The 18,903-nt window shown below is 33.5% G+C and overlaps 1 protein-coding gene across 3 annotated transcripts in view; it reads left to right on the plus strand.

The window, feature by feature from the left end:
* Positions 1 to 14,475, plus strand: part of Syt7 (Synaptotagmin 7) — a 35,371-nt gene extending 20,896 nt beyond the window's left edge. The window contains exons 1-9 of one of the 3 annotated variants that reach the window (XM_070287623.1): positions 2,404 to 2,477; positions 5,007 to 5,169; positions 9,212 to 9,355; positions 9,429 to 9,510; positions 9,603 to 9,905; positions 10,384 to 10,464; positions 10,518 to 10,686; positions 11,082 to 11,294; positions 13,242 to 14,475. In XM_070287623.1, coding sequence (XP_070143724.1) covers positions 5,009 to 5,169; positions 9,212 to 9,355; positions 9,429 to 9,510; positions 9,603 to 9,905; positions 10,384 to 10,464; positions 10,518 to 10,686; positions 11,082 to 11,294; positions 13,242 to 13,342 — 1,254 coding nt within the window. In that variant the 5' untranslated portion in view covers positions 2,404 to 2,477; positions 5,007 to 5,008 and the 3' untranslated portion in view covers positions 13,343 to 14,475. Of the gene's footprint in view, positions 1 to 2,403; positions 2,478 to 5,006; positions 5,170 to 9,211; positions 9,356 to 9,428; positions 9,511 to 9,602; positions 9,906 to 10,166; positions 10,203 to 10,383; positions 10,465 to 10,517; positions 10,687 to 11,081; positions 11,295 to 13,241 lie in introns of those variants that run through there. The other 2 variants (XM_041776689.2, XM_070287624.1) reach the window with 2 other exon arrangements.
* The last annotated feature ends 4,428 nt before the right edge of the window (positions 14,476 to 18,903 follow it).

The raw sequence follows: 18,903 nt of genomic DNA on the forward strand, positions 1-18,903 counted from the left end.
AACAACAAATTTAGAAGTAGGCGTTTTATATTAAATAGTAGCAATTGGGGACACTTTGGGGCAAGAATAAAAAAAAACCGCCAAAAACTATTTTGGGCATGCTTGTAGCTTTGGCGCGACATTTTAAATTCCATTTTTCATTTGTTCCTCGCCAAGTTTGTATACATTTTCGTAGTGTTGGTAAAATTTTCATCTCTTTGATGCCGGTCCATTTGAGAAAATTCGGAACGGCAAAACCTTATGGACCGTTTTTTCAACGGACGGTGGATGCGCTTTGACGGTGTGTGGGAAGATCCTATTATAGCGGAATCGCTGTTTATTTGGCTCGGTAACCAGTGTGACCAAAATAATTAAGGAAAAGTCATGAAACGCCATGAAAAGGGTATTACTGAACAGCTGTTTGTTGTTTGCACACAAATAAAGATGAATTCAACCGGATTGGATTTTGGCGTTTTCTTAATATATTTCGCCGCTAAAGAGCTGAAGGAGAAAAGGAAAACTGGTCGTCGCCCCTATACATACGATTACTTGATTAGGAGGAACTTTTTTAAGCCCATATTATGGGTTTCGCCCTGACCGCACTTATTAATACTACTTTATCCTCGCGGGCAGAAAATTTGTCGGTACGGCATTTATACTTTTCTTTCAATTTTCGCTCCATCTTTTAGGTGTAAGAAAAAATCAAATCAATTAATGTTATACCCCGATATCAGCTGCTTATAGGGTCTTCCAACACAACATTAAAGCACATTCAACATCCGTTGAACAAACGGTCCATAAGGTTTTGCCGTTCCGAATTTTCCCAAATGGACCGCCGTTAGATCAGCATTAAAATCTAAACACGGTTTGTTTAGCGATAGTTAGGCGAGAGTTGCACCGATAGGTGCAACTCTGATTCTACTTCTTAATTTGACCATTCACCACGAAAATGTAAACAAACTTGGCGAGGAACAAATGAGATATGGAATTTAAAACGTGGCGCCAAAGCTACAAGCATGCCCAAAATAGTTCTTGGCGTTTTTTCTGTATATTCTTGCCCCAATATGTCCTCAATTGTTGTTATTTAATATAAACCGCCTACCTCTACCTTATTTTAAAGATTTTGGATGCCTATACCACCTATAGACACTCTTCGGGGAATTTGCTCTTTGTTAGAGAAAAATCATTAGAAAAACTAAAATTCCTTGTCATTTAATTCATTTAAATTTAGTGCGGATAAATTCTGACGCAATCTCTGCCTTTTGCTGTTGTACGACAGCCAAAATAGTTGGTAAATGCTCCATTTGCAACTGCCAATTCGACAGCCTTTGTTTACGTTTTCATGAGCCACAGCTGATCGATCAGCTGTACGGATGTTGAATGTGCTTTGACGTTGTGTGGGAACACGTGTTTCACATTTGTTAAAAATCCCAAACGTTCCTCACAAATGTGCTGTGTGGGAAGACAGTATTACTCTCTTGATCTGAAAACGCCATTAAATTTTCGCAGGCATCATTTTCGTCATCAGAGTACCGGCAAAAACGACGAGGCACAAATTTCTTCTTTTTCCTTTTTTCACACCCTTTTTTTTATATGGAGTTTAGCCGTATAACTAGAGTCAGGGCCGGATTTCTGTAAAATGCCGCCCTGGGCGCTGTATAAAATGCCGCCTTTATTATTTATTTCAAATTATACCTTAATAAAGTGTCAATGAAATCGTTAGGTATACCATTAGCAGATGAAATTGATTCAAGGCGTTCATTTTAAACTCATTTATTGTTTCATAGTCAGGGAATAATTCATGAGGCTTTTTTACAAGGAAATAAAACTTGAAGTCAACATACGAGATAATTATAAATGTTTATAATCGTTTTCGTTGAATTTACAAGAGCACACCCTATTATTTAATTATTACAGTGTTAGGTATAAATTTAATTATTCGTTTAGAAAATGGTTCAATTTTTCGATTGAATGGGTTAATTAAGGCAAAGTGTGGTAATTTTGTTTTGCATTGTTTAACCGTCGTCAAGATCCACTGTCCAAAAAAGAAATAAAATTGTCGGATGATATAAATTTTAAATTCAATGAAAAAAATTACAATGGACTTAATGCGTTTCTGATACACATTTCAAATGCGAACACGCCTGACTTTCTTTACCGTAAACTGATTATTTAATTCATCACAATCCAAGCGTTCAAGTAAATCCGACTCGATGCACAGAATCGCTAGACTATTTAGCCGACTGCCCGTCATAGTTGAACGAACATAGTTTTCCAATCGTTTCAAACATGAGAATGAACGTTCTGCGCTGCAATTCGTCACCGCCAATGTCATAAATATACGATATGCTATCTCTACGTTTGGGAACTCAGTATATAAGTCGTTCTTTTTCAAAGGTTTCAAAAGCTTGGATGGTGAATCATGTTCTAATTTTTCCTCAGAGCAATACGCATGGAAGTGCACCAATTCGTCATTCAATGAAGGTTCGAGATCTGAGGTATAAATTGTTCTTAGATATTCCGAGTTTTACGAATTTCGCAGGAATTTAAATCGCCAAATTGAGTGATAATTGAAAAATTTTCCTGAATTTTTTCATATGCTTGGCATCTTCTTCGCAATTCAGAATCGAGATTGTCAAGAATGACAATTGAACATCTCCCTCTCGCGATTCTTCTTCTTCTTCTAGACACAGTTGTCTGGTGCTTTTGACTTTCTGAGATTTCTAACGTTTTATTTTCATAAACGTCGAATTCCATTCGTGTATCAGCTACTACTTTGATCAGTCCACGATAGTCATCAATCACATCAGGTAAGCTGATATCAACCTTTTGCAACCTTCGGCTAACAGCATCGAATCTCGAAAGTAAAAAATGCCAAAGAATCTGCATGAATGTTGTTTCCAGTCGTTCAAGTTGGATGCGAAGTGCTCTTGCTTCTTGCCTTGTGATTGCGTTCTCAGTGATGTCTTCTTCAATGGTAATTAAAGTTTCAATTATATCACCATAGTACTTGTTGAGCACCTTTACTGCTTCGTGACGAGCTGACCATCTTGTTGTAGACAATGATTTCAAAGCGATTTTCTCTCCTGCATGAGTTTGTAGAATTTCCGAGCGATGTGTAGATGCAGTGAAGAAATTGTACAATGCTTGGACTGTGTTAAAATAAGATGCTGCTTCGAAAGTACTTTCCACTGCGTGAATTCCAACCAAATTCATCGAATGACCAGCACAAGGAGTGTGTTCCGCAAGATCGTTGATTTCTTTGACTTTTGCTTGTAAACCTGAGTACATTCCTGTCATATTGTTCGCATTATCATACGACTGACTTCGACAGTTTGCAATATCAAGGCCAAAGCATTCAAGAACAGATATTACAGCAATCAAAAAATCTTCTGCTTTGTGTCCAGTGCTTTCAATGAACATCAGAAACCTTTCAACAGGTGTGCCGTTTTTTTGCACGTATCTCAAAACGAATGAAAGTTGATCGACGTGCGAAACATCAGGAGTTGAATCCACTACTATTGCGTAATACTTTGCCGTATTGATTTCCTCAACTATGATGGATGATAATTTATCTGCCAAAAGTTGTATGAATTCTTCATAATTGGTTTTCAATAAATAGCTTGTACTGCCAGATCCTTTGTTCCCAAATCTTCGGATGTGTTCTTCTTAAAACGGATCAAATAATGCGAGGAATTCTATCAGCATCAAAAAATTTCCATTATTTGGAGAATTTCAGAAATTTACAGTAATAACGTAATATGTTCCACGCGTATATACCACCTTTGTTACTGTAAAACTCTTTATTTCTTTAGTTTATTAATTTCACGTCCTCTCTTACTCGCGCCAGTTTTATTAGTTTTCGCACTCCTCACGATCGTACATGGTCGATAACAATATATCGAGTGCTCGTGTTCTTATCGATATTTACATATAATAGTTCTTAGTGTTACCTTATCTACTTTATATCATATTTAAATTATTTACATTACAAAAAATTTTTCTATGACAAAAAATTTTCGATTGTCGTTTAAAATTATGCCGCCCCCAAATATTTTCCGCCCTGTGCCTAGTGTAAATCCGGCCCTGACTAAAGTATACTCAGAGTACTAGGCTTTAAGAAGAAGAAATCAGAGTTGCACCGAAAAACTATCGCCAAACAAACCGTGGTCAGATTTTAATGTGTTCTAACGGCGGTCCATTTGGGAAAATTCGGAACGGCAAAACCTTATGGACCGTTTGTTTAACGGACGGTGGATGCGTTTTGACGGTGTGTGGGAAGACCCTATAAGCTTCAAAGTTCTTGCAACTTCTCTCTTCCTGGATTTAGATTTTATTAGTTGTCATGCGCAAAGAGAATATCAAGCTTTGACAACACAGGTCTCTTATAAATAAAATGTATTCGATGTCTTATTTCCTCGGCATAAGTAGCTCGATATTAACTTATACACGAACGGCGTATTGTTTTGAATTACAACAATTTGTCCATATATTTCCGAATTTTAGTTAATTGAAAGGAAAGACAAACTACCTTCTTATTATAATATTAATTAAAAGTTCCGTTAATCGCAGATATCGTATAAATTATCTGTTAAGGACTCGGGATGGTTGCACTTCTCATTACTCTATTCGATAGAGTATTTTTCAGTAGCTGCTTGCAATAATGTATATGTGCCTTTTTTATATTAGCGATACAAACATTGAATATCGCGATTAAAAGGGGGCAATAATAATTTAAATAAACATTTATAATTAACAAAGTATAATTTTTTGAGGTATTATGTGTTTATACATACATTTTATCAAAAAAAAAAAAAAAGGATTAGGCAAAAGCGTTTTCATTGATATGATTTCTATATTTTTCCATGATTTTATGATTCAACTATACGGAGTAATAGTCACATAAGCAAAAACAACTATGTACATAGATATAGATGTGCTTACATAACCATTCGGCTGCTATATTTTGTTTTGATTTTATATATTCTAATATTTTAAGTAAATGGAAAATATTTTTTTATTTGCAGATATGGCGAGCATATTACTAATCGCTTGTCTGGCTATATTGGGTTTAATCATAGCAATCTCACTCTTCCTAGCTGGCGGCTATTTGTGGTGGCGGCACAAAAGGTCGCAATTACAATTTATAGAGCCCAATGAAGATGAGGACTCGAGTAGTTATAGTCTCAGGTAAGTTAAAAAAACGTCAGATTTTTAGTGTCAGATTAATTTTAAAGTTGTTGTTAACGTTTTTATAACCTTGCACGGTGTTATAATTTTGACCAGTAGTTTGGAGCACAGTAGTCATATGCTACCCTGCAGTACTCGTCATTAGTAATTAAATATAAAAAAAATATATATAATTTCTTTTCAATAATTCGCAATTTGTTTAATTCGCAATTTGTTTGCTGTATTACCTTTTAGTTCTTTCTCAATTAAATCACTTAAGTCACTTTTTTTCATATAATTACACTGTTTTCAATATAATTAAAATATTTTCAATATAATTACACTGTTTTCAATGTAATCCAATGTTTTCGACGATAGTAATCTGTTTAAACAATTTAACCTTTCCTTTCTTGATGGATAACTTCACCACGTTTATGTGCTGGTCCGAAAGAGATTATTAATGATTAATATCGGCCTTGTTGTCCTCAACATTTCATCAACAATTTGTAAATGTTTTTTTAATGATACGCGTGAGAGAGTCGGTTTTGCCACGATTGTCGAATGAGATCGTCGGCTCGGTAGAAGTTTCAGTCGGCACGTTAATGAAATGGCATATTTATGTGGTACTGCGGATACCCATAACGAAGTATATGTACATATAATACACTAATCTTAAGGGGGGACATCTGAGTAACTGGCAAAAAAATTGCCAATTTTCTAGAATTTTTTTTTGGCCAAATGAAAAAGCCAATCGAAAAATTTTAAAGTAAAGTTCAATTTTCATGAAAAAAAAACGTCACAAAATTGTTGTTAAAAAAAAAAGTAAGCAAAAAAAAAAAAATCCTACGTGTGCCGATAGCCATAGGTATTTTGGATATACTGTCAAAATTTCAGATCGATCGGTTAAGATTTGTTGGAGTTATGTTTTCGGCCAACTCAAAAAAAGTGGTTTTGAAATAAACGCGTTTAAAGTTTTAAAATCGTATATGATTACATATGAGGCATCGCTGCAAAATGGAAAATTTCGACACTTAGAAACTTCTGCCGGACTCTATCTTTTGATATGTTATTTTTAAGACTCTAAAGTATTTTTTAAGCAACAAAAAATTTTTCGATTTTTAAAAAAAGTTACTCAGATGTCCCCCCTTAACTAATCCGTCAACTGTTTGATTTAAACTTTGCAGATTGTAAATGTATGTATAATTCAGTTACTTTTGTACAATTTTAAAACAATGATGTATATATATTAATTCACTTTTGATAAAACTTACTTCATCACTATTTTTATATAATTCTGAAATAATACAAAATGGCCTTATCTGAAAATATATTAAAAACAGTGAAGTTATAACATTTTCCATTTGTTCCTTTGACAGCTATATGATTTAGTAGTCTGATCCAGCTCGATCCCGATTATATGTTTACTAGTAAAAGAAGACATCTGCATAGTTTCAGATAGGTATAGATAGATTGTTAAAAACTGAGGGAACAGACGGGCATGACTATGGCTATTATTATCGATAGTAAATCTATTTGGAGTTTCGGCGTCTGTTAAGTCTCAATTGTGCCTTCTTTTTATACCCTTGCAGGGTATTATAATTTCAGTCAGAAGTTTGCAACGTAGTGAAGGAGACGTTTCCGACCCTATAAAGTATATATATTCTTGATCAGCATCAACAGCCGAGTCGATCTAGCCATGTCCGTCTGTCCGTCCGTCTGTCCGTTTCTACGCAAACTAGTCCCTCAGTTTTTTAGCTATCTGAATGAAACTTTGCATATAGTCTTTTATATACTCTCACTGCTATATATGTCGGAACGGGCCGGATCGGACGACTATATCATATAGCTGCCCTAAAAATGTTCGATAAATTTTTATAAAAAAAATTATAACTTTGCTGTTTTTTAATATTATTGCATCATTTTTAAGATATACCCATTTTATATTTGTATGGAATTTTGGTAAAAATTTTATGAAAATCGGACGACTATATCTTATAGCTGCCATAGGAACGATCGGAAAATGAATAGGAAAAAAAATTATAACTTCGTTGTTTTTCAACATATTCTTATCTACTTTTAGATATGAGCTTCTTTTATTATTTCAGAATTTTGGTAACAATATTATGAAAATTGAACAACTATATCATATAGCTGCCATAAAAGCGATCCTTAGATGTAGAGAAAATGTAAAGCTGGGAATGTATAACTGTAACTGTCAAACTGTAAACATAATAAGTATAGGTAAAATGTAATGAAACTCTGTTTTGTGAGTGTTTTCAGCATTTAAATCTATAATATAAACATCGAAACCAATCTGCAAGGGTATACAAACTTCGGCGTGCCGAAGTTAGCTTCCTTTTTTGTTATTGTTAACGTTTCGTAGTGAATACCCAAATTTTCACAGGCAAAAGAAGAATTCAGAATTGCATGGGAATCAAAACCAATACTATAATAGTATCGCTAAAAAAGATCGTATTTATGTAGAACAAAACTATAATTTTGCAGTCAATTCGAAGGGACTCTTAAAACTGAAAACTCAACCACTCTTTTTCCTCTTTGAAAAGTAAAAGCCCCATTTTATTACTACGTAATGTCAAAGAGTATACAACTATACATAGAGCGTGTTATCAATGCTTTGCCTGCCGTCAGCTTGTTGACGAAGGGAATGAGCGAGATGGATTTGCGTTTTTTAAATTTTTTGTTTTGTTTTTTATTTTTATTATGAATTATTTATTGGTGACACAGTGTATTGGTGGGTCAGTTGCTGATCGTGCGAAAGGGACAGAGTAGTGTAAGAGTAGTGTATCAGGAGTGCATGTACAATAGATGAGTGAATGTCCCGGAAGGGTACATATGTAGTATAAACACATAAAAACAACTTTAACCTCTATTAAAATATAGATTTTGGTTTGTTGTTTTGTTAAATCAAATAAACATAATTTTATTTATAAGAAGTAATCTTAGATAAAAAAAATAAAATAAACCAAAGGAAAAAAAAATATTAAGAACCGGCAGAAATTAATAAAGTACATACAACAAACAGACGTAATGTGTCTTAAAAAATGTTAAAAACTTAAAATGATATTTGTATGTTATTATGTTATGTTTATGTTATGTTATTATAAATTAATTTCATATTATAAAAGGAAAAAAAATCTAAGGTCCAACTGGGATTTGATCCCAAGCACCTTAACCCTAGACATGCTGATTTTTCCTACGTTAAGGCACTAACCATACAACATATAGACTGGTCATTTCATACAACGAAAATGGACACAAAAATTTCTTAGCGAGCGGTCCAATGTTAACTGTTTGCTGTTAGGGACAGACCGTCTGTTGGATTTTAGCTGTTAGCGACCGGTCCCATGTTAGCTGTCAGCTGTTACCCTGCAGTACCACATTTCATAAATAGGCCTTTTCATCAACAATTCATCAACGCGACAACGCCGACTGCGACGTCGACAGAATCGACGCTCTGCCGACTGCTACTTGACCCCGAACTCCCTTCGAGTCCGATTTGTTGGTGCATCTCCAAAAAAAACAAAAACAATTTGAATGGGCTTCGTTTATTGAAGTCCGAAACAAACTAAGAAACGCAACTGTCCCGAAAATTAGAGAGAGATCGTGATAGAGCGAAAGAAGGGGGAAAGAAATGTTCGGTCTTCGGTTTTCGGTTTTGTCTTTCTTCTTCTTATTCCCTTAGAAGTTGAAGTGTTCTCCACTGCACTACATTATTTGGAGACATCTGAATAGCGTCAGCAGCTGATCCTGCTTTGTTTACATTTTAATGGTTGCGTTTAAAGCGTTATTTTATATGTAGTCTCGTCTCACAGAGTTCCATCAATCATCAAGCACGGATTAAGCTGGCAACTAAAGTTCCACCACTGAGCGAGTTGAGGAGCTGCCCTATCTTTAATCAGCTAAACAGCTCTGACGAAGTCGTTTTGGCCAATCGCTCTAAAACTTCGCTCTGATTACCTTACTTTAAGTAGTTGCTTTAACTTGGACTCCTTAAATAACTCTCATATGCAATATTACTAATTTTATCGTATTATTTTTATAGGGCTGCACAGGACATTGTCGACTCTAGCAATCCTCCAAATAAGCCACAAGTGCCGCCGGTGACTCAAGCTCTTACAACTCCTTTGCAAAATAATATAAATAGGAAATTAAATGGATTCTTGAGTTTAAGAACGCCATTAATTGGGTTCGTATTTTAAATATTTATTTCCAAATAAGTTGATTGAATAAATAAACAAAAAAATATTTATTTTAACAAGTGGAACGGCGACATCGCAGACAAAATCACAAAACAGTTCCATAGGTGGAAATGCGGGGGAGGGAACAACGAAGGATGCAGCTGTAAGTATATAAAACTACATATGTTATGAATGTATGTATATTAATCTCATTTGATTTCAAGTAATATTGCAATACATTTTAAAATCTTTTAGAACAAAAGTATCTCAATGACCGACATGTACTTGGATAGCAATGATCCAAGCGAAAATGTTGGGCAAATACATTTTTCTTTGGAATATGATTTTCAAAATACAACACTAATACTGAAAATTCTGCAAGGCAAAGAGTTGCCAGCAAAAGATTTAAGCGGCACATCGGATCCGTATGTTCGTGTCACTTTGTTACCCGATAAGAAACATAGATTGGAAACAAAAATTAAACGCAGGACGTTAAATCCTCGATGGAACGAAACGTTTTACTTTGAGGGATTTCCGATTCAAAAGTTACAATCTAGGGTAAGTTATAAAATATAATAACCAGGTACTTGTTACTAATACGTTACTATACTATATATTGCTTGAATATTCATCTCTACACGATAGAAGAATCGTTACTAGCTTACTTGTCATTTTCGACATTATTTCGTGCAAAATCGATTGTCCTGCATTGCTTAGTTGTATACATTTTTCTGTTCCTAGTAGGCACTTAAGAACATTTGAGCCATTTTTCTTGCCTATTTGTCGAACGAATTATGCTTTAAATGAGCCTATTTTCAGGGCCTTATTCTTTTACAATAATCTACCGCCAAATATGCGACTGGACCCTTGCCTACCAAGGGCTTTAATTAAGAAGGAATTTCTTATGTTTTTATCTTCAAGTTATGTTAATTAGTTAAGTCGGTTAAGTTAGTTAAGTAGCCAGATAAGGTTTACCATTGGCGAAATAAATAAATAAATAAATAAATAAATAAATATTTTCGTTATATCGGTTTAGGTTTTACATTTACATGTTTTTGATTACGATCGCTTCTCTAGAGATGACTCTATCGGCGAAGTATTTCTACCCCTATGTCAGGTAATTTATTTTTCTTAAATATTTTATTACAGTATATAATATTAGCGTTTCAGGTCGATTTTGCTGGCAAACAATCATTTTGGAAGGCATTAAAGCCACCGGCAAAGGATAAATGTGGAGAACTTTTATCTTCATTATGTTACCATCCTTCCAACTCCATTTTGACCTTAACATTGATCAAAGCTAGGAACTTGAAAGCTAAGGATATTAATGGAAAATCTGGTAGGATCTGAAATAAATTTAAGAACTAAATACTTTGTGGTAAAATGACTGTCAAACTATGGACTGCTAGAATTCAGCGTGCATCATTAAATTCATCAAACAATAGCGATAATATTACCTCTATGTCTTAAAGTGTTGAATAGAGATATATATTTTAAAGTTTTCTTTTTAAAACTTAAAATATCAAGACTATATGGGTATTCCATTGAAAACTGAATGACTGAAAATATACAACCTTAAAAATATCTGCAGTTTGATATTCAACATCAAGAAACATGACTTATGCATATGGTATAATACATAGGAAAATTAAACTTTCCCTATAAATTTCTTTGGTTTTTATACGCAATTTGAATTTTCAAAAATATTTCTCCTAATTGTTTTTTCTTTTGCAGATCCATATGTTAAAGTTTGGTTGCAATTTGGCGACAAACGAATGGAGAAGAGAAAAACGCCAATATTTACATGTACATTAAATCCTGTATTTAATGAATCATTTAGTTTTAACGTTCCGTGGGAAAAGATACGGGAATGTTCATTAGATGTTATGGTAATGGACTTCGATAACATTGGAAGAAACGAGTTAATAGGTCGAATATTATTAGCTGGTATGAAATTTAACTTTAATATATTATTTATCATTTAAATGTAGGTATGTTAAATAGATCTGAAAAACTTCCGATATTTGTTGTTGTCCAACTGCAAAACCATGTTGCAGTAGTTAATTTTATTTAAATGGAAAAGAATATACGAAAAAAACGACGTGTTCTTTGAGAATGTTTTGCAGTTTAGCATCGTCCATCTTTAAACTGCATCTTGTCATTATACCCTTGCAGGGTATTATAATTTCAGTCAGAAGTTTGCAACGCAGTGAAGGAGACCTTTCCGACCCTATAAAGTATATATATTCTTGGTCAGCCTCAACAGCCGAGTCGATCTAGCCATGTCCGTCTGTCCGTCCGTCTGTCCGTTTCTACGCAAACTAGTCCCTCAGTTTTAAAGCTATCTGAATGAAACTTTGCATATAGTCTTCTTTATACTCTCTCTGCTTTATAAATTAGCTGTTTTTCAACATTTTTGCATCATTTTTGAGATATGGCCATTTTATATTATTTCAGAATTTCGGTTTTAATTTTATGAAAATCGGACGACTATATCATATAGCTGCCATAGAAACGATCGGGAAATTAATAGGAAAAAATCTATAACTTCATTGTTTTTCAACGAGAAAAAGGTAAAGCTGGGAATGCAAAACTATACCTGTCAAACTGTAAAAATAACAATAAAGGAAGTTTTATTGCATTTTACCTATACTTATTACGTTTACAGTTTGACAGTTACAGTTTTACATTCCCAGCTTTACATAGTCTATATATTTACCGATCGCTTTTATCTCAAAAATAAGCTAAATTAATTTTTTGAAAATTGAAAAAATAACTGCTTAAAAAAAACAATTGTTTGGAACTATTTTGCTGTTAAATTATTAAAAATCATCGGCTAAGATATAGAAAGTTTTGTTTCTAAGCCAGTACTAACATTTGAGACAAATCAGATTAATCGATTCAAAGATATAGTGGTCACCAAATATCAAAATCCAATTTGGGAAAAAGTAGGCTACAAGTTTAAGGGCTTCCTACAAATGCTCTAATGCTTCGGTAAAATTACCGATTGGATTGGATTGAAGAGTTTTTCAATACAAATGAAAATATAATATAACAAAATATATTTTTATACCCTTGCAGGGTATTATAATTTCAGTCAGAAGTTTGCAACGCAGTGAAGGAGACCTTTCCGACCCTATAAAGTATATATATTCTTGATCAGCATCAACAGTCGAGTCGATCTAGCCATGTCCGTCTGTCCGTCCGTCTGTCCGTCTGTCTGTCTGTCTGTTTCTACGCAAACTAGTCCCTCAGTTTTAAAGCTATCTCAATGAAACTTGCATATAGTCTTCTATATGCTCTCACTGCTATATATGTCGGAACGGGCCGGATCGGACGACTATATCATATAGCTGCCATACAAATGTTCGATAAATTTTTAGAAAAAAAATGATAACTTTGCTGTTTTTAAACATTTTTGCACCATTTTTTAGATATGGCCATTTTATATTATTTTTAAATTTTGGTAAAAATTTTATGAAAATCGGACGACTATATCTTATAGCTGCCATAGAAACGATCGGGAAATTAACAGGAAACAAAGTATAACTTCGTTGTTTTTCAACGTATTTACATCTACTCTAAGATATACGCTTACTTTATTATTCTAGAATTTTGGTATAAATTTCATGAAAATCGGACAACTATATCATATAGCTGCCATATAAACCGATCGGTAAATGTAGAGAAAATGTAAAACTGGGAATGTAAAACTGTAACTGTCAAACTCTAAACAATAAGTATAGGTACAATTTAATGAAATAATATCTGCAAGGGTATACAAACTTCGGCGTGCCGAAGTTAGCTTCCTTTCTTGTTTAAATTTTAATTAGATGTTACCAATTAAAACATAATCATTTATTTATCTACAATTAATGTCTAATTCATACATAGGTAAAAACGGCTCTGGGGCTTCAGAAACGAAACATTGGCAGGATATGATCTCGAAACCCAGACAAACTGTAGTACAATGGCATCGCTTAAAACCTGAATAACTTCTAATATTAATATACCAGAAAATATATATAATATATACAACATGAATTGATTTATACTATCAAGAATAGCATTAATTATTGACAAAAACCTAAGGTATTTCCCCACTTCAGCACAACAGATAATTTAAATGTGTTAAATAAATAGAGAATAGAGAAATAAATAAAATTTACATAAATTAAAATGTTCTCATAGAAAGTAATAGTTTTATACGTGTTATATAATACATTGTAATTTAAGGGGTTCCTTGGAATCTTAAAAAATGTTATATGCATATTTTTTATTATTTAATAATAATATAATTTTTTTTTTAATAATTTCAAATTGTCTTTGAAAACCTATTTAAATTATCATTTTATTTTTTTTATTTACCTTTTTTTAAAGCAGTAATTAGAAATTATTAATTTGTGTCTTTACAAAAGAAAATTAAATTTGAATAAAAAACAAAATAAAATCTAATAATTAATAATTTTGACATCTAATTAATTTTCTTTTAATTTTCACTCTTAATTTCAGTATTATTCTGGTTAATTAATTATAAGTTAATTGTTATAAGTATCACTCGAAACTCAATGAAAGTAAAGAAAGTAATGTATATAACAAAATTGATTAAAACTGTTTAAAATAAAAAAAATACATAAAATACTGAATTTCCAGCAGGAGAAAGTAATTGTTACGAGTTATAAAAGCGAAAACAAACAAAAAAGTACGATACAAAGTTATATATTATATTCTTACATAATATAGTTTAATCACACATTATATCTTATGATATAGGTAATAACGTAGGTTTAATAAATGATTTGGATTAGAGAATGATTATTGCAATCAGCACAATAAAAAATAATAAATAAAAACATTGGAAAGAAACATAAAAATAACTACATAAAGAAGTTAGCCAACCATTGCCGGAAGAATTAATAATTAATAATGAGAGAGTAACGAGAAAGAATATAAATATATTTATAAATTGATAGCATTGAAAACTGAGTTTAAAAAACGAAAAAAAATCGAAAATACAACCCACCTTGAAAATTACATATTTGTTAAATATACCTGTTAAAAATATTATTATTAAAAATAATTTATGGAATATTCATATAGCTGCAAAATAAAAGCATTTTAAACTTGATATATTTTTTATTGAAACATTTTCTTTTGACAAATATTTAAGCGTATGTCATCCGTTAATGGATCAAAGACTGGATGCTTCAAACTTTCAGTTGTAGCTGACTAGACAATTGTTCTCCAAGCTAAGGTCTGATTTATTTAAAATTAAATCAATGAGAATAAAAATCGGAGTTTCCGCATTAGGTTCCGGGATTGCTCAAAAACGGACGCGCAAACGGACGAAAAGCAAAACTGTGGCGTTCCTCGTGAATGTGCCGAAAACGTATTGCTAACGGACACTGAAACGTACAGTGGGTGGCCAAATAGCGGACTTACCGCAATAGATTTGCCTAATTGTCGAAACCTGACCCGAAAACGGATACTGAAACGGGCGAACACCGGGACCCGTTCAAATGCCGCAAATGTTCCGCTAACGGATAGTGAAACGTGCCGGATAGTTCACCAACGCACAATGGTTTTCCGTTTTTTTTTTGCATAAACTCTAATTTTAAACGTATTGAATTAAAATTTGGTGTGAATACATTTTTTAAGCTCCCAAAACGAGCTACCAAGTTTAAAATGATTTGGGACACTATTTCATATAGCTGCCATATAACCGATCTGGCCAATTTGTCCCAACATTTGTCTGCTTCCAAGAAGACCTACCAAGTTTCAAATGATTTGGTTATATTTTAACAAAAAAACTTTTTTGGGCGAATCGGCCAGATCATTTATATGGCAGCTATATGAAATAGTGTTCCAAATCATTTAAAACTTGGTAGGTCTTCTTGGGAGCTTAAAAAATATACTCAAACGAAATTTCAATACAATAGGTCTAAATTTGGAGTTTATAGCAAAAAAAAACGGAAAAAACATACTGATATGGTACTAGTACAATTTAATTTTAACGAAAACGTGTGGATTCGCACAAAAAGGATTAGTTTCTCATTAATCTGCACACTTTGGTTAATAGTTTCCCGTTTACAAATTTTTGCAACGCTTTGCCATGCAAAAGTAGTGATCCACGAAACACAACTACACTTTTTAAGATCGTTCTAAAAATACACATAAACAAAACACGGTACAATTGTATGAAAACACATATTAACGACACAAAAATTGGTAAACTTTAGTTTTATATACCTGGACAATCATTTTCCATATTTTTTCATTTCACTTTTGTGTAAGCTTTCGCCAAAACAAAAAATCAAAGTCGCAAAGTTTTTGCCCCCAATTTCATACAAAACAGGTGGTACATAATTAGCTAACAGCGCGAAAGCAAAACAGTATTGCTCCACATGTTAAAGTTAAATATTTTTTTATCTGTCTAGGGTGTTTAAAAATAAAATTAAAAAAAATTTTAAATATTAACAGAAAAAAAAAATTGACTTTATGCCAAAAAAAAAACATGAAAAACCCATAGTGCAACGCTTTGATCCAAGTATTTCTGAAGTAAGTCGACACTACCATCGAATCGCTGCAGAATTACTATCCAATCGGGACCAGCGGTGGGAATATTCTCAGCTATTGCCGGCCTGTCTTCGTCCACGATTTTAATTAATTTAACATTGGGCACTTTCGAATGGTTTAGTAAAACAAATGGTGCATCTGAAATTGGGAATTTTTAGCATTTGAGGCAAGCTTAGGAGACTAAGCTTTTACGGAATTAACCTCATATATTTCAGCGTTTTTTTTCAAGAAAAATTGCAACAGAAAAGGTGGTAAGTTGAACTGTGTAAATTATGTGGATTTCAGGTTAAATTAACCACTTTGCCTATAAGCCCGTATCCGAATGTGTCTCGGGAGAGGGGTCCCAAAAAGTTGTCCTCTTAGAGCCCCAGTTCCCTACCAGGGTGTAAGGCCCGGACTACCGGCCGAAATTGGTAAGGCGGATAATCAGCCGGCCTTGAAAAAACCCCTTATGGCAATACCACCAACGAGACAGTTTCATCTTTCAAAATAAATGTTCCTGAGGAATTCTTTGAGAAACTATGCTCTGTCCAAATCTAAACAAAGCATATGATTGTCAAGGAATTCGAAGCAAGGAGAAAAAAAGGACAGTTAGAATTACTCTTCCTAGGCCCGATTTGACCAATGCGCCTTCTACGTCTTCCAATTCCGTCTCAAAAAACTAACAAACTTCCTTGGTATCTCTTATCAGAATGCTAGAGGCTTACGCAGTAAGCTTTCTAAATTGTACTATAATAGTGTCACATTTGCTTCCCATGTGTTGTGTTTACAGAAACCTGGTTAAAGCCGGAGATTCTGAGCTCCGAATTTTTTCAAGCTGTGTTCACAGTATACCGATTAGATCGACCTATCTGACATGTTCCTACATTCCTCCATTGTCGGAACTTCCTAATTATTGAAACCATCTTTCCGCTATTCAGTTGGTCTCTAAAAGACTTTCGGATAGGGACCACTTAGTAGTTCTAGGTGATTTTAACATCCCAGGGACTATTTTGGTCCCTAGATAATTCCATTAACCACAACACATCACAAAAAATGTGGTTTACCAAAGAGCACTTCAATTAAACGATAATTTGCAGAAGGTGGCGTAACGGAGTTCACCGGGCTTACTAGTAAGTTAATTAAAACAAGAAAGGAAGCTAACTTCGGCACGCCGAAGTTTGTATACCCTTGCAGATTGGTTTTGATGTTTTTATTATAGATTTAAATGCTGAAAACACTCACAAAACAGAGTTTCATAACATTTTACCTATACTTATTATGTTTACAGTTTGACAGTTACAGTTTTACATTCCCAGCTTTACATATTTTATACATTTACCGATCGCTTCTATGGCAGCTATAAGATATAGTTGTCCGATTTTAATGAAATTTATACAAAAATTCTAGAATTATAAAAAAGCTTATATTTCAAAGTAGATAAAAATACGTTGAAAAACAACGAAGCTATAATTTTATTCCTATCAATTTCCCGATCGTTCCTATGGCAGCTATATCATATAGTCGTCCGATTTTTATGAAATTTATACCAAAATTCTATAATAATAAGTAAAGCTCATATCTCAGAGTAGATGAAAATACGTTAAAAACAACGAAGTTATATTTTTTTCTATTACTTCTATTACTTTCCCTATCGTTCCTATGGCGGCTATAAGATATAGTCGTCCGATTTTCATAAAATTTAAACCAAAATTTTGAAATAATACCAAAAGCTCATGTGTCAAAGTAGATTAAAATACGTTGAAAAACACCGAAGCTATAATTTTTTCGATTAATTTCCCGATCGTTCCTATGGCAGCTATAAGATATAGTGGTCCGATTTTCATAAAATTTTTACCAAAATTCTGGAATAATACAAAATGGCTATATCTCAAAAATGATGGAATAATATTGAAAAACAGCCAAGTCATAATTTTTTTTCTAAAAATTTATCGAACATTTGTATGGCAGCTATATGATATAGTCGTCCGATCCGGCCCGTTCCGACATATATAGCAGTGAGAGTATATAGAAGACTATATGCAAAGTTTCATTCAGATAGCTTTAAAACTGAGGGACTAGTTTGCGTAGAAACGGACAGACGGACGGACAGACGGACAGACGGACGGACAGACGGACATGGCTAGATCGACTCGGCTGTTGATGCTGATCAAGAATATATATACTTTATAGGGTCGGAAACGTCTCCTTCACTGCGTTGCAAACTTCTGACTGAAATTATAATACCCTGCAAAAAGAAAAAGACATATAAAACATTCGAATTCCAAAAGAGGCGACTCTTCTAATGGAGTCGCGAGCGGCTCTTCTAAAGGAGCACCGGAAAAGTCACGGAAGAATGTCCCGGAAGAGTCGCTGTAGGTCCTACTTTCTCCCAACAGAAGATCAAAAAGCCAAATGATTTGCTGCACTTTTGGTGCTCATCGCCTCTACGAGGATTGCCGTCCACAGTAAAGTAAGCACGTAAATACGTACATATGTACATATGTATGTATGTATGTATGTTTATAAAGATTTCTACATATCGAGTAAATACTTTAGTTGGCTTGTTGAGACATGCGCACTGTGAATATAAATGAACTAAGAGAGTTTTTATCTGTCAAAGGGCTCTCTCTTTATTTTAGTACCAGTTTCCAGAATGTCGGAGAGTGGTAAGGAGTATCCATTTTTAGAACGAATTTCTGCTCTGTTTGGGACCCTTTGTATATATGAATGTGGTATGTGTATGTACATACATTTGTATGCATGTATAAGTTTGATTAATTTGGGATTCACGTAGGAAAGTACGCCGCTCAAAGAGACGGGAAAGCACATATTGCCAATTTTAAATTTAGTCTCTTGTTAGTCTCTCGTTTGGCCTAACACACATTGTATCGGTGGTGTTCGAATATTTTTAAAATAAATACGTACATTACGTAGTATGTGTGTCTCGAAAAAAATTTAAATATGTATATTTTATATACATATAAATGTATGTACATAT

Source organism: Drosophila kikkawai, chromosome 4 (assembly GCF_030179895.1).
Source record: "Drosophila kikkawai strain 14028-0561.14 chromosome 4, DkikHiC1v2, whole genome shotgun sequence".
Lineage (NCBI taxonomy): Eukaryota > Metazoa > Arthropoda > Insecta > Diptera > Drosophilidae > Drosophila > Drosophila kikkawai.